The 14,875-nt window shown below is 55.6% G+C and overlaps 1 protein-coding gene across 10 annotated transcripts in view; it reads left to right on the top strand.

Annotated features, from left to right (window-relative positions):
* Positions 1 to 14,875, top strand: part of USP36 (ubiquitin specific peptidase 36) — a 36,756-nt gene that overhangs the window by 11,193 nt on the left and 10,688 nt on the right. For all 10 annotated transcript variants that reach the window (XM_045888347.3, XM_045888345.3, XM_064583195.1 and 7 more), the window contains 9 exons: positions 2,297 to 2,407; positions 3,090 to 3,192; positions 8,240 to 8,307; positions 8,772 to 8,842; positions 9,439 to 9,521; positions 10,412 to 10,523; positions 11,325 to 11,465; positions 12,241 to 12,341; positions 13,029 to 13,167. In XM_045888347.3, coding sequence (XP_045744303.2) covers positions 2,297 to 2,407; positions 3,090 to 3,192; positions 8,240 to 8,307; positions 8,772 to 8,842; positions 9,439 to 9,521; positions 10,412 to 10,523; positions 11,325 to 11,465; positions 12,241 to 12,341; positions 13,029 to 13,167 — 929 coding nt within the window. The remainder of the gene's footprint in view (positions 1 to 2,296; positions 2,408 to 3,089; positions 3,193 to 8,239; positions 8,308 to 8,771; positions 8,843 to 9,438; positions 9,522 to 10,411; positions 10,524 to 11,324; positions 11,466 to 12,240; positions 12,342 to 13,028; positions 13,168 to 14,875) is intronic.

Here is a 14,875-nt window from a genome sequence, read left to right as displayed (position 1 = left end):
GCTCACATAAACCGTTCTTCCAAGATCCCTCCAAAGGGGTAGTGTATATAGTAGCATTTTTTTTTAGATAAAACCCTTTTGTACTGTGGTATGTAATGTAAAATTTACCATTTTTAAAGATTTGTTTAAAGTAATCTCTACGCCCAATGTAGGGCTTAAACTCATGACCCCAAGATCGAGTTGCATGCTCCACTGACTGAGCCAGCCAGATGCCCCAAAATTGACCCATTTTTGAGTGTACAGCTCAGTGGCATTAAATACATTCATATTATCGTGCAACCATCCACCTCCAGACCTCCTTCCTCTTCCCGAACAGAAACTCCGCCCCTTAAACACTAACTTCCTGTCCCCCTCCCCCAGCCCCTGGCACCCATCATCCTACTTTCTGTCTCTGTGAACCTGACGACTCCAGCTACCTCGTTTAAGTGGAATCATACAGTATTGATCTCTTTTTTTTTTTTAGAAGATTTTGTTTATTTATTTGACAGAGAGCGAGAGCAGGAACACAAGCAGGGGGAGTGGGAGAGGGAGAAGCAGGCTTCCCGCTGAGCAGGGAGCCCGATGTGGGGCTCAATCCCAGGACCCTGGGACCATGATCTGAGCCGAAGGCAGACGCTACCCAACTGAGCCACCCAGGCGCCCCCAGTATTGATCTTTTTGTGACTGGCTGACTTCATGCAGCATCACGTCCTCAAGGTTCATCCATGTTGTGGCAGGTGTCAGATTTGCTTTTCTTTCTAAGGCTGAGTAACATTCCACTGTGTGTACATCCTACATTTCTTACCCATTCATTTGTTGATGGACACTTGGCTTCGGGTTTTAGTTCTTGTGAATAATGCTGTGAAAATGGGTGCACATAGCTGTTCAAGACCCTGCTTTCATTTCTTTCGGGTGTAAACCCAGAGGTGGGATTGCTGGATATATGGGAATTCTGTTTTTGATTTTTTGAGGGAGCGCCCTGCTGTTTCCCACAGCCACTGCCGCAGTGTGCATCCTCAGCAACAGTGCGCGGGGAGGGGTTCGCGCCCGTCCACGTCTTTGCCAACACGAGCTGTGTTCTGTTTGTAAATACAGTGAGCGGGCTACATGCTGCTTCGTTGTTGGCTTTGAGGTGGGTCAGAGTAACTGTGTAAGGAGAGCTGTTGCACAGCGGAGAGCAGTTGGCTTGTGGTGCATTTTGTGTTATGACTGGTCTGCTTGGGCAGTTCTGGGGCATATCTGAGACAGCAGTAGCTTGCAGAATTGAAGATGTGCTTGCTCTTGGACCCAAAGGCCTATTGTGGGGGTACGCCTTCAAGAAGGTTCGACGCAAGGAGACCGGTGCAGGGTTGTTTGCAATAGAAACATGCAAGGGCCCATGTGTGTTAGTGGGGAACCCATGAGTGAACTGTGGTCTCTCTGTTGGGTGAGGTCCTCTCGCCTACCAGAAGGACCCAGAGCTTCGTCGAAACCGATCGCTGAGCAGTGCGTACTGCATGGCGTAATTTGTGTAAAGTAAGCTTAAACACACCGTGTGCGACACGTGGGTCAGCGCAAGAACCACGTTAGTGGGAGCAGTCGGGACCTGGCTGGGGACGGCAGTACCTCCGGTGGGGGAGTGTGGGCAGCGCGGGCAGCAATGACAGCAGTGTTTTACTTGCAGAACACCTCAGCTGGGTTGGAGCTGAGTGGTTTGGGCTTTGTACTTCTTTGCTAGTTAAAAGGTCTCCTAATTTGCAGTAAGGGTTAAATGGACTGCTCTCCAGCCTGCTGCCCAAGGAGCAGCGGAGAGTTTCAGACGTGGCAGGGGCTGGCGGACCGAGGCCCGCTGGACCCCGTTTCCGTATTGTCTGCGGCTGCGTGGCGAGGCTGCCCATGCTCTCCGGACGCAGAGCCGTGTCGCCGGGGACTGTGTGCGACGGGGCAGTTGCTGGAGCCGGACGCCCTTAGCTCGTGGGTCTGTGTGCAGGAAGCTTGCCAAGCTTCGAGGTGCAGCAGTGCGGTGTTGCCTAGAAGCAAGAGTGGAGGTTCCCCCGTTGGAGGAGCAAACTCAGGGTTGTCAGGAATCCCTAAAACTTTCTCACTGACCACGTGACACAGGTTAGCGGTTAGAGAAGATTGAAAAGCAGACTTACTACTCTTCTTATGGGTAACTAGCACCAAGGGCATGCGGAGGGAGCTCACACAGGTCAGCGCGAACCTGGGGCGGTGGGGTGAGTGTTGGGATCGCAGTTTGGATGGGAGCTGTGTGGGGGCAGGGGCATCAGGAGTGTGTCGGGAGCTCTGACGAACCAGGACCCCCTCGTCCCGCGTGCAGGTCACCAGGGCAGCTTCTGCATGCTGTGCGTCATGCAGAACCACATGGTCCAGGCCTTCGCCAACAGCGGCAACGCCATCAAGCCCGTCTCCTTCATCCGAGATCTGAAAAGTAAGAGTCGACTCCTGACGGATGGCAGCTAAGCCCTAGTCTGCGGTGGGTGCGGGGGCGTTGGGGGTGCGGGGAGGAGTCCGTGATGAGGCGCAGGAGTCCTAACTCACGTCACAGTACTTTGGCGCACATGGTAGTGCAGACTGAGGCTGGTGTGGGGCGGGGTCGGGGGGAGGGGAGTGCTGACCTCCCTTTGAAGGGTGGGGAAGCTCGGGCTAGCTGGGGGGCAGGAGCTGTGTCTCAGGGAGGAGGGTGAGGCCGGGGCTCTTCTGAACGTCCTAGGACTGGTTAGCGCAGATTTCCTGTTCACTCGGTAGAAGACATGGGTCAGTTGGTTTCTGAAACCTTGTGCAGCGTCCTTGTGACCCGCCTGTGCTCTGTGCCGGCTTCTGGAAGACTGGCTCATCGGTGGGTTTCCCATTCTCAGTGGCTGGTGCTGTGTGGCATCCATGCTTTGCTGTTAAGTATGGAGAGTGTAGGCCCTCGGGTCTCACTGAGAAAACACCTGCCGTGTGGACGCGGGGCTGGGACACACACACAGTTCACGCCGAGCTCTTGATCCCCTCACTTGCCGCTTACCCCCGGCACAGCGGGGGGTCAGTGATGAGCACACAGCAGTGGGTGACTGGGGGGGGAGGCGTGAGCTCTTCCCCGCCAGGCTGATGCTTCTTTCTTTCTTCAGAGATCGCTCGGCATTTCCGCTTTGGAAACCAGGAGGACGCACACGAGTTTCTCCGGTACACAATCGACGCCATGCAGAAGGCCTGTTTGAACGGCCGTGCCAAGTACGTGCCTTCCGTTCACCCACTCCCCTAAGGGGTTTCAGACCCCGCCGCTGCGGAGGCGGCCACCCCTCCATTACCCCGGGCGTTCTCTGTAGATACCTGTGTCCGGGTCCTGCACCTGCTGAAGCTCGGATGCAGGGCCGCTCCTGCTTCCCGGGGCACGGCCCCCCCCGCACACCCTCCTCACCAGGGGCGGTTTGGCGGGGCCGGGCGCTGGGGGAGCCCTGTCCCAGCAGCCCCCTGCAGGAAGGATGCTGGCAGATCTTTCTGAGGGCCTTCGGCTGTTGTCCTAGACTCTTCCCGTCTTTTAAAAATCATCTGACTTTGATACAGAGGATGGGGTGGTAGGAATTTCAACATCTTCATGAAAGCACTTGAAAGCACGCAGGGACGTTTGAGGGCGGGAGGTTTACAGTTTTTGAGGCTGCGTTCTGTGTGGTTACGTCTTCATTTTCGATTTGAAAGCAGAGACAAACGCATATGACAGGTTGCTGACTTCGTGCCGTGCCTCCCCTTTTGTGAAACAGTTACGGTCAGGGATGGTTTTGTACCACTCCTGGCTCCTGGGTTCAGACAAAGGGAAATAGGCCGAAAATGCTCCCTGTTCCAAGGCTGTTCCCTGGGCTTAGGGTAGAGCTGAGTCCTGGGCTCTGGAAATACCCATTAAACAGCTTAGGAAACATCCGGAACGTCCTTCAGCAAAGTCGAGTTGTAGCAGTGATCGTGGGCAACCTCTGGTCTCAGTGATGCAATTCTTTTTAAACCCTGAGAAAACTTTCCATGGGTTCCTCTGGCGTCTGTCCCTTGCCGTGCTGAGATGTGCAGCGAGGTCCCTGCAGGCAGATAGACGCTGGTTCTGCCCTTCCCGTGCCTCTCCCCGCCCCGGGCTGCGGCTAACGATCTGAACTCTCTGCTGAAGCCCCCTGTGTGCCAGGCACTATGTTCACACTGGGTACTTCAGGGAAAGACTGGGTTCTCGAGTTGGAGGAGCTCAGAGAGTGAGGGGGGAGGCAGATACTGGCCCGTGTCTACAAGGTCACGTAGTAAGTACTATAGTGGACAGACTCTGTGGGAGCCATTCCCAGAAGAATTGTGCTGCGCTCCTACCCGCAGGAGGCCTCCTTCCTAGGAGGAGTCCCTGCAGGGCTCAGATAGGGGGAGGGAGGAGGCAAGGAATGTGGCCGGTCCTAGGCAAGGCCTCCCTGCCATGCAGGTGGGTACAGCACGTCCCTGGCAGGGGTTCCCAGCCTTGGTCCCGCGGTGGAAACCCCTGGGAGGTTTAGGACGGCAGCTGACCCTGCCGCCATGCCAGCCGCGTTACCCAGACTCTCAGGGATGGGCCGGTAGGTGGGGTGGATGTTTGGGGTTTGCGTCCAGGTTTGTGGTCTGGGCAGCAGGGTGGGTGGCGCTGTGCCCTTCGTGGTCCAGGACACAGAAGTGGCCATGCGTTGGGAGGAAGGGTGAGCGCGTCTGACGTCAGGTAAGCCAGTGCAGGGTGTTGTGGGATGCTTTCCACACACCCCTCCATGAGAAAGGTGTCGCTGCTCTTAGTGAAATGAGAAAAAACGGGGGCGCTCGGGTGGCTCAGTCGTTAGGCGTCTGCCTTCGGCTCAGGTCATGATCCCAGGGTTCTGGGATCGAGCCCCGCATCAGGCTCCCTGCTCTGTGGGAAGCCTGCTTTTCCCTCTCCTGCTTCCCTGCTTGTGTTCCCTCTCTCGCTGTGTCTCTGTCAAATAAATAAAATCTTAAAAAGAAAAAAGAAGGGTCACATCAGCTGAATGATTCAATTTGACTTGCAGGTGGAAATGGCTTTTTTTTCCTTTTGGTTTTGTTAGAGATTTTTAGTTGAACTTGCGAGCGGAGAGTATTTCTGGTATTTCTACTTTGTGGACCTTGCTGGTACTGGCTTTGTGACCCGGTACACACCGGTGTTCGCACATGTTCCCGGCGCCCGTGACGCGGCGTGCTGCCCTGCTGGCCGGGTGGCTGGGTGCGCGTTTGCCGTGAGACCTGCCGGCTGCCTTCCCTGCCCGTGCTCGCTTCCTGCTGCCTCGGTCTCTCGCCGGGACGGTGCTCGCTGTCCTGTCACTGGCGGGCACCCGCCTCCTTGTGCCTCCTGGAGCTTTTGCTTTGTGAACGTGGCTGTGGTCATTTACCCACAACCATCATATCTTTGTTGAAAGCCTGTTTATTTCATAAGTAAGTTCAGCCCTTTCGCATTTATTGTGACGACTGAGGTTTGGTCTTGACCTGGCCGTGATGCTGAGGTTTTTAATTATCACACACGGCGCATTGGCTGTGTTTCTCCCTCTCTCTGGTTTCCCTTTACACGTTAATTTTTAAGCTTTCGTGTGGTACTCAGGAAGACCTGTATCTCCGTTCGGGTGACGACTCTCCACGCACCCTTGTGCATGGCCTTGCTCCTCTTTTCTGGTTCTGTTTGTCAGTGTTTGGGGGGGGCCCAGCACCTCTGTCCTTTCCTCTCCTTTCTCCCCGCCTCTTAGTTACATTATCTCTTACCTTACTGTTCTTCCCTCCCACGTTTGTCTCCACCTTTGCTTCAGTCTTTCCCCCATTAAATAGGCCTGGGGGGCCTGTCCTCCTGCCTGGGCGTCCCAGGCGTCCTGGACTGGGCGATGCGGGGTTTCAGAACCCAGAGGCCAGTCCCTCTCTTGACCTTGCAGGGACCTTACTGAGAGGATTCAGGATCTTTTTTTTACTCTTTGAAGTCTGATGGTTTCACTAGGAACGTCTTTCGAGCTGATCGTTTTCAGTCAGTTTGGTAGACACCTGAGCAGTGATGAGAGCTTGAATCTGCGGCACATGTCGACTCCAGCATCGTGTGCACAGAAACGGTTTCTGCCGGCAAGAGCACTAGCATCCGAACGCCGTCACCTCCCGATCAGCTCGGCTTGAGTATCGTGGCTTGAGAATGCACACGATGAATTAGGCATGTCGTGCTTGCCGCACGGTTTCCCACCTGTCATCAGCGGTGACACTCATCACAGAGTCCTGTCACCCCCAGAGCACATGATGGTATTGGTTCTGTGTTAACGGCCTGTGTCAGGATCTCCAGTCACTGGCGGTCTCCTGCGGGACCCCCTTCTCTCTGGCAGCTCGTTTCCTCGACTTCCCCTCCGGCTGCTTTCCCACCATGTCGCTCCCCTCCCCCGTGTTCACTTGAATCTCTTCTCCCTTGGGCCCCTTGGAATTCCCACTTCATTCCTGACGTGATTTCATCTTTTCTCTCCATGTTAGTTAACTTTCTCCATTTGCCCTTTTTTATTTTTAGTTTGAAACTTCTTAGGGTGGTCTTTCCTTCCCCAAACGCTTGTCTGAGGGTCTTTAGGTCAGCTTAGTATCTCGTATGGCTCTTTTCATCTGCCTTGGGCTTGCTTTCTAGGGGCTAATCTTCACCAGCTGAGGTGCTGTGATTCTCGTTCACTGTTTCCCTCCAGCAGTGCCCGTGTGGGACTGAGGCCACTTCGGCACCGCCCCGGGCCTGGGGGCTCGCGTGGTTCTCAGTCCAGGGCGCCTTCTATCCCGGAACCCGAGCGCTGGACGGCCCCTGGTATGACATGTGTCTCAGGACCTGGCGGGCTCCTCCTGCTGGGGATACTGGGTGACTCCGGGGTCACCTCTAGTCCCTGGTCTCTGCCTCGGTGCTCCCCAGACCGGCCTTAATCTCCAGCAGGGCTCCGGCAGGGGTACGGAAGACGTCTTGCTGGAATCTGGCTTTATTTCCTCCCTACGGCTGGTTTGAGCTTGGAGCTTGCTCTGCCTCGGGGTCCCGAGAGCGGGTTCTGTGCGGTGGTTTGCTGCTCCTGTTCTGACAGCCGGGCCGGCTCAGGGCCACCTGGACCTCAGCAGCCGCCGTCACCTGTGGCTGGCCACAAGCTTCCAGTTTGCGCTGAGATTATGTCCCTCCTCTTGACGAACGGTGATGAAAATACACGGTGGCAGTTGGTTTTTCATTTCCTAATTTTGCAAAACAGAAACTTGCCCTTGTGTTGGTCCCCTGCTGTGTGGAGTTCGCTCCTCAGTGAGCTCCTGGAGCGTGGGCAGCACTGTGGTGGCTGGTCCCGTGGCCATTGCCTTACACTGCAGGGGGGCCTCGCACAGGGCGCCGCGTGGTGTGTGCAGGGGGTGGGGAGGAGAGCGCTGGGAGGCGGCACCGCCGAGCGCCTGGCTGGGCCCGGGAGTCAGGGCGTCAGGAGAAGCCCCTGCAGAGCCGGGGCGCAGGGGACCGGCCTGGTGGAGGGGAGGGTGTGCCCGCGACGGAGCGCCTGCTCTGTCCGGGGCTGGGTTTGTGTCCCCGAGGAGGACGCTGAGGCGAGAGTCAGAGCCAGACTCGGTGGGTCGCAGGCAGACACCAGGAGCAGAGGCTCGAGACAGGGTGGTGTTCCCAGTATCTCCATCACATGAATAGCTGTGGGGTGTGGGCGCTCAGCTTAGCAGCTCTGTGGGGCAGGTGAGCAGGAGCAGCTAAGGCCTAGGGCGGCCTCAGCTCCTGGTTGGTGAATGGGGCTGGGGGATTCGAGTACAGGCCGGCCTGACCCTGGAGCCCACGCCGTGACAGCTCTTGTCCTGCCAAAAGATGCAGAGGCGGGGCTCTGTCCTGCTCGCTGCCACTCTTCAGATAAGAGGCTCGGGCGTGTGACAGCCAGCAAGGAGCGGAGCTGACCATGCAGGACTGAGGCGGGGTGAGCTGGGGGGCGGGCGGTGGGGGCCAGGTGGGGGGGCCGCTTCTGTCCTTGGGACTGGGTGGGCACTAGGGGCGTTTCTCCAGCCTCTCGTTTCCTGTGAAGTGCAGGGCGAGGTGCCTGTGGAGAGCACGGGGGTCTTGAAGGCCTGAGGGGGCAGTGGTGGGGCGCGGCCCGGGCCCATCAGAGCAGCGGGGCACAGCTGGGGGTCCGCCGAGCACCGGGGGGAGCGCGTCAGACCCACACTTGTGTGGTGGGATTTCCCCAGGGTGCTCTGGGCTGGGGATGAAAGGGGCAGGGGCTGCCTCCTGGCCTCTTCTCGAAGGCTGTGGTCTCCATTCCAGGTTGGATCGTCAAACGCAGGCTACTACTTTGGTCCATCAGATTTTTGGAGGCTATCTCAGATCACGTGGTGAGTGAAGACGTTTTCTCTACCCTGTTGTCAAGGATGAGAACCTTAACCAGGAAAGACTAGGAGTTCATGCCCAGCTGGAGCCCCTTCCTGACGGGCAGAGCTGGGGCAGCCATGGAGGCCCCAGCCTCCTCTGAAACACGCCCTTGCCCATGGGCTCGCTGTTCCCGGGAGGAAGTTTGGAGCAGGATTTCCAGCACGGGTAGAGGAGGGTGGCATTATTTTTCTCTGAGTTCCTTAGTTCTTCACACGTGGCCTCTGCCCTTCAGCTGGGAACTGGGGCCTGTCACTGGGCTGAGCAGCAAGGTGCTGGGTTGGATAGACGTCCCCTTGTGCACTCTGGTTGCCAGCGAGCTCTCTCCCCAGACACCGGCGTTCACCAGGGCTGGCTAGATCTTAGAGACCTGGGGGTGGCGTGCTGGGGGCACCTGCCCCCGCCCCACCACCTCCGTATTTCGTTGCAGTGAAGTGCTCGGTGTGCAAGAGCGTCTCGGACACATACGACCCCTACCTGGACATAGCGCTGGAGATCCGGGTATGGCCCACAGCTCCGCTGTGTCGTGTTTGCCTTCGGCCGGGGAGGCTGGGGGTGGGGAGCAGGGGACCCAGTGAGGGCATATTACGCAGGTAGGTAAGGAAAGAAATACTGGGAATGCTGCTGCCTTATAGTAGGGGCCGCTGCTTTTGCGCGTTGATTTCTAGCCTTTTCCCTGTGCGCATTCCTCTCGTTTAACACAGGAAGATACAACGCAGCTTTGTGTCCCGAGGCATGAGGGGTGAGCACACCGTAGATGGAGGGTGCAGGGCCGCTCACACACGTGCCCTGGGGAGGCCAGCCCCCGTCCTGTTCCAGCTCTCTGTGGCTGCAGCCGCGGCGGGGTCCTCGGTGCCCAGGGCGCAGGGGAGCCCTGCCAGGCCGGGCCCCATGTCCGTAGAACCGGCTCGGCCGCCTGCTCCCTGCTCCTTTGCGGGACGGCCTGTGAGGGCCCGAAGGCAGCAGCCGGCAGGCCGGTGTGGATGCGGGCCGATGGCTGGGATTTGCTGCCTCAGCCTGACAGAGACCTTACAGTTGGCATTTCTTGAGTCAGCCTTTTTCTTCCGTTGACGCGATTCCGTTTTTGTCCTCCTCAGCAAGCTGCTAATATTGTGCGTGCTCTGGAACTTTTTGTGAAACCAGATGTCCTGAGCGGAGAGAACGCCTATATGTGTGCAAAGTAAGTTTCGTTTTGCTCCCGGCAGAGCGAGCCTGCCGTCGGGGAAGACCTCGAGTAAGCCGCCTGGCCCACGCTGCGGCCGGGCCGTCCCTGCTCAGGGCCGCCGTTAGTCCCTTGTGGAGCTCAGATGCTCTCAAAGGCGCAGATGAAGGGCAGCCGCGGTTTTGCCAGCTGATGTCTATTTACGTCGCCCTTGGATGTGCCAGGCACCATTCTGAGCGCTCCTCACCGGGGACATAGGTCCCAGCGGCGGCACATAGCCGGGAGGGGACCGCACGTGGCCATCGGCTCCAGCCTCTGTCGGCCCGCGTCCCAGATGAGCCGCCTTTGGTGGCCCGGGTCTCCTGAGGGCCGCACAGACTTAGCGTGTGGGGGCTGTAGTTCATGCGTAGCCCCTCCAGAAGCTGCGGCCACTAAAGAATAGTTTTCTTTATTACGCTTTTCAAATTGATTATCCCGTGCCAAAACACTGCTTTTCCCCCTCTCTGAGTTCGTCTCTCCGTGCCCTAGAGGCTGTTTGCTTTCCTTCGTCTCTCTCCCCCTCACTTCCGTGTCTTCCGGCTTCACTCAGTGATTTCACTCCGCCAGCCCCGCTCCAGGCGTTCCTTCCCGTGTCCCAGAGCTGCTGCCCGTGCATCCGACCTAGTGCCCTCCGTGGGAAAGAGCTTCCTTGTTGCTCTGCGATGTCCAGCTTTCCCCTGGTCCTTGGTTCCCTACGCTGGCTTCCCTTCACTCAAGTCGCAGGGGTTCACGTCTCGGGATGCAGACGGCACATGCCTCAGCCAAGGAGACCCTGTCCCGACAGAGCCAGTTGTCACTGCTGTGGGCCCGCATGAGGACAGCGTTCCTCAGAGCACCAGCTGATCCCTTTCCTCTCACCCTCCTCACAGATGCAAGAAGAAGGTCCCAGCCAGCAAGCGCTTCACCATCCACAGAACATCCAACGTCTTAACCCTTTCCCTCAAGCGCTTTGCCAACTTCAGTGGGGGGAAGATCACGAAGGTGAGCCTTCGCTGTGGTGTCCGATCTGCGTGGTCAGCAGCCTTTAAGGAATACAGGTTCCCAGCACCACCCCAGAGCCAGTGACTGGAAATTTCTGGAAGACAGGGCTCAGGAGTCTGCATGTTTGCAGAATCCCTAAGTGGTTGTCGCGCACGGTCAACTTCAAGACCCACTGACTTACTGGGTTCTTTTGCCAACCTCTGCCTGTGTGTGGCATGTTCCCCATGCAGAAGCTCAAGGTTTCCTTCAGAATGAGCGAGACCACTGCACTGTGGGACTCTGATCCACCACGTGCTGTTGCGTGGCTTTTTGTGGGAGGTAGAATAAAAACTTACTCTTGTACAATGGCATTTTATTTCATTTTACTTCATTTCTTTAAGTTGTCTCTCTACCCCCAACATGGGGCTTGAACTCATGACCCCGAGATCAAGAGTCGGATGCTCGCCCGACTGAGGCCGCCAGGTGTCGTGCACAGTGGCATTTTAATAGAAGATGCCGTATCATAAAAGTGGTTAGAGCCGACTTAGATGGTTTGGGGCAAGGCACTTGTCAGAGCCTCAGCTTTCTCACTGGCAGTGATGGGGGCTTCCTTGTATCAGCATTTCCCGAACTGGTGTTCCGCAGAATGTTTGTGCTGTATGTTTACAAGATAGTGTATTTTGTACGTACAGCTGTATTGTATTTTGAAAGTGGTCTGTGCTCAGCCGAGTTTGGGAACTGCCAAGCTGAAGTTCAGCAGTCCTTTTTAATTGCAGGCCCTCTCAGAGCCTTTATTAATAAGCTGTGTTGCTTTTTCTCCAGGATGTGGGCTATCCGGAATTCCTGAACATCCGTCCGTATATGTCGCAGAGCAGCGGGGAGCCTGTCATGTACGGGCTGTACGCGGTCCTGGTCCACTCGGGCCATGGCTGCCACGCGGGCCACTATTACTGCTATGTGAAGGTCAGTGCCCCCGCGTGCGGGCGCGCTTGCGTTGCGTGGCGGGGCCCGTTGGTACAGGTCCAGGCGTGGCCTCCGTGGAAAGTAGCCTTGCTTGTCGTGTTCAGGGCCTGTTGTTGCTTTGGGGAGTGGAGGGCAAAGATGCCTTTGAAGCCCATCCCACTAGGAGCTCTAGGGTCCTTGCCCTTGAATGGGACCCCAGAGGGGCTGCCTGCAGGGCCCAGTGCTGGAGCCCCGGTGGAGGCTCGGGAAGGCTGTGTATTGGTGGGAGATGCTGTGCTGCTCAGACCCGAAATACCCTTCAGAGGGGAAAGCTCACATCTGCTGGGGCAGCAGGAGGGAACAGGGATTCAAAGCACACTTCGTAGTCACACTCAGAGCCAGACGAGCATTAGACATTTTAACGTGAGGTCCTTGCTAGTTCGTTAGCACGTGGATAGATGCAGCAGTTAACTGCAGATTTTTTATTTCTTTTTTTTTTTTTTTTTTTTTTTTTTTTTTAAAGATTTTATTTATTTATTTGAGAGAGAGAGAATGAGAGAGAGAGCAGGAGAGGGAGGAGGGTCAGAGGGAGAAGCAGACTCCCCGCCGAGCAGGGAGCCCGATGTGGGACTCGATCCTGGGACTCCAGGATCAAGACCTGAGCTGAAGGCAGTCGCTTAACCAACTGAGCCACCCAGGCGCCCAGATTTTTTATTTCATTCTTTAAAAACTAGGGATTGTGGGATGCATGTTGACTGACCCGTTTTGTTTTCTACTACACCCTGTGCTCCTTCAGGCAAGCAACGGACAGTGGTACCAAATGAATGATTCCTTGGTCCATTCCAGCAACATCAAGGTGGTTCTGAACCAGCAGGCCTACGTGCTCTTCTATCTGCGGTGAGTAACTCCTGCCCCTGCCCCCGTGAGCTCGTTCCCTCTGTTCTCCCTGGCCTGTTCCTGTGTGCACATAATGGAGAGCTCACCGGGGTTGGGGCGGGGGGTGTCCACAGGGAAGTGCTCCTCTAGACCAGGCTAGCCCACTGCTGAGGAACAGCCAGCGCCTCTGGGAAGATCCGAGCACGATTCCATCTGCGTGCTCCACACCGAGCTGACTTTGAGTAGAAACGGGAAAGTTACCTCTTCTTCTTGCCTGTTGCCCCAGATGAGATGTGTGTGGGCGTTGGCTTGCTGATACACCTTCCTCTGGGCAGCGAAGGAACCTGTCAGAGGGTAGAGGCCGCAGCCGGGCACCTTCTCTTGGGGCCGGTTGTCACCGACCTGGAGGTTGGAGGATGTGGAGACTGGAGGCATTTTTGCTGCTTTGTGGCTGTTCGGCTGAATTTGGGCGCAGTGACTGAGGGGTCTCTGGCTTCCTGGTAAAAGCGAGAGTCTAGTCTTGGAAGGTTCCGCCTCTGCTGGGCTCTCTGTTCATGCTGAGCAGATCCCCGGGGCTCTGTGACAAGCCCACATTGTTGTGGGGGCAGCGTGGGAATTCAGAGAAGCACGCTCGGGCATCGGGGTTCTCTCTGGGGCGCCTCTGGGGCTTCAGTAAGACATCCCCGACTGGTTCCCTTCCTTCCACAGAATTCCAGGCTCGAAGAAGAGTCCTGACGGCTCCCTCTCCAGGACTGTCTCCTCCGTTCCTGGCCGTCCAGGCGTGGTTCCAGACCACTTGAAGAAGAACATTGGCAATGGGGCCGTTGGCTCCCCGCTGACTGGGAAGGTACGTGTTTCAAAGGATCCTTCCTGCCTGTGCCTCTTAGGACCATGGAGCCCCCCCAGACCTCTTCATGCTCGGGAACTTAGCCCGAAGGAAGGAGAGCTGCGTGTGTCCTGTTTTATTCCATGTTCTCTCTCAAATTGGTCGCGAGCTGACATTGGGGGAGGAGGAGGGACAGTGATGAGAAAGCCTGACCCAGCGAGCAGATCAGACAGTAACTCGGCGTGCCCGTGTCCTAGGCCAGCTGCCGTGCACCCTCGACCTGAAGCATCTGGGGAGAAGTGCTTTCTATCCTCACAATTCAGTATTGAAAACGTGGACAGTTTCTAGCAGTGTTAATCTCCTGCTTTTGATAATTATGCTGTGGTTATGTTAAAACATCTTTGTTCTTAGGAATATACACAGACATACTTAGAAGTAAAGGGACATTGTGTCTAAAATATATTCAGATGCTTAGGAAAAGAAACGTCACACATACATGCGTAGACACACATACGTGGAGTGAGTGAGTGAGAAAGCTAATGTGGGAAAATGTTAGCGATTGGGAAATACCCTCGTTTTCAAGTTATTTTTGTGTATATTTGAATTTTTCTACTACAGATCAATTTTATTAGCAGAGTAGTGAGCAATTTCCTTACTACAACACAGTTTATAACTCAAAAACAGGTCGGTCCTTTCTGCTGACTGCGTTTGTCATCCTTCCCCTTCAGTCTGAAGGTCTGAACATCTGAACGCAGGCTGTGGGGCCTTCACGGTCCACAGCGCGTTGGTCCTTACGCAAATCTGCCTTTCCCTTCCAGCATGTGAGAAATAGAGGCATTGGGGTTGACGTGGCAAGGAAAAGCCATGGCCTGATGGCCAGGGGGGTTGTCACCGTGGCCCAGGCCAGGGGTTGGTACCACGGGGCCACACTGCTGGCCAGCCACATTCGCACCACAGAGGTTACGTACCACACATACTGCAGTCGCTTCCACAGACTTAAACGTCCAACGAGAAGGTCTGAGTGCAGCAGGAAGATGCGTTCTCTTTAGAGAGAATGTAAGTAAAGGGTAAGTTATTTTTAAACATAGGGAAAAGAGAAGAAGAAACTTGGAGGAAAGTAGAAGTGAATTCTCAGCAAGCCCCCAGAAGAGAGAAGACTGTAAGACAGAAAGTATAGAAAAACAAACAATAAATTGGATAAATTAAAATTTGAGTTTCTGTGTGTGGAATATTAGAAATAAAAAAACTTCTAAAAATATTTGCAGCAAGTACAACAAAAGGTTCATGTTTCTAGTACATGAAGGGCTCGTCCGGATGAGCTCAGATCACAGGGTGTTAGGGTTAATGTAGTAAGAGCCAGCAATGGTGTTGAATTAGCAAAGATTTTGAAAAAGAGCTGCTTGTTGCCGGTGAGAGTACCGCTAGCGAGTGCCCTGCACAGGGTGCATCAGCATCCGTGGAAGCATCCATAGCCTGGTAACCATTCCCGAACACGAGCGGGGAATTTCCCAAGTAGGGAAAAAGGTTTAGTCTGTTGGTTGTTCGTTCATGGAAATGTTCAGCAACCAATCAGGTGGTGGTTAAGCTCTGACTCTAGAAGACCCCGCACTAGTCAGGAGGCAGGAATGGGGAGCAGCACAGACCCAGGCCGTGTAGAGCGTTTAAACAGAGCCAACGATTCAGACCCGGCAGTGAGGAGTCTGGAGGAGAAGGATGGGGTACTTGGTCG

This window comes from Mirounga angustirostris, unplaced genomic scaffold (assembly GCF_029215605.1).
Source record: "Mirounga angustirostris isolate CCGP_5_RB_7025 unplaced genomic scaffold, mMirAng1.0.hap1 SCAF_17, whole genome shotgun sequence".
Lineage (NCBI taxonomy): Eukaryota > Metazoa > Chordata > Mammalia > Carnivora > Phocidae > Mirounga > Mirounga angustirostris.
This window is presented reverse-complemented; position numbering and strand designations above follow the sequence as displayed.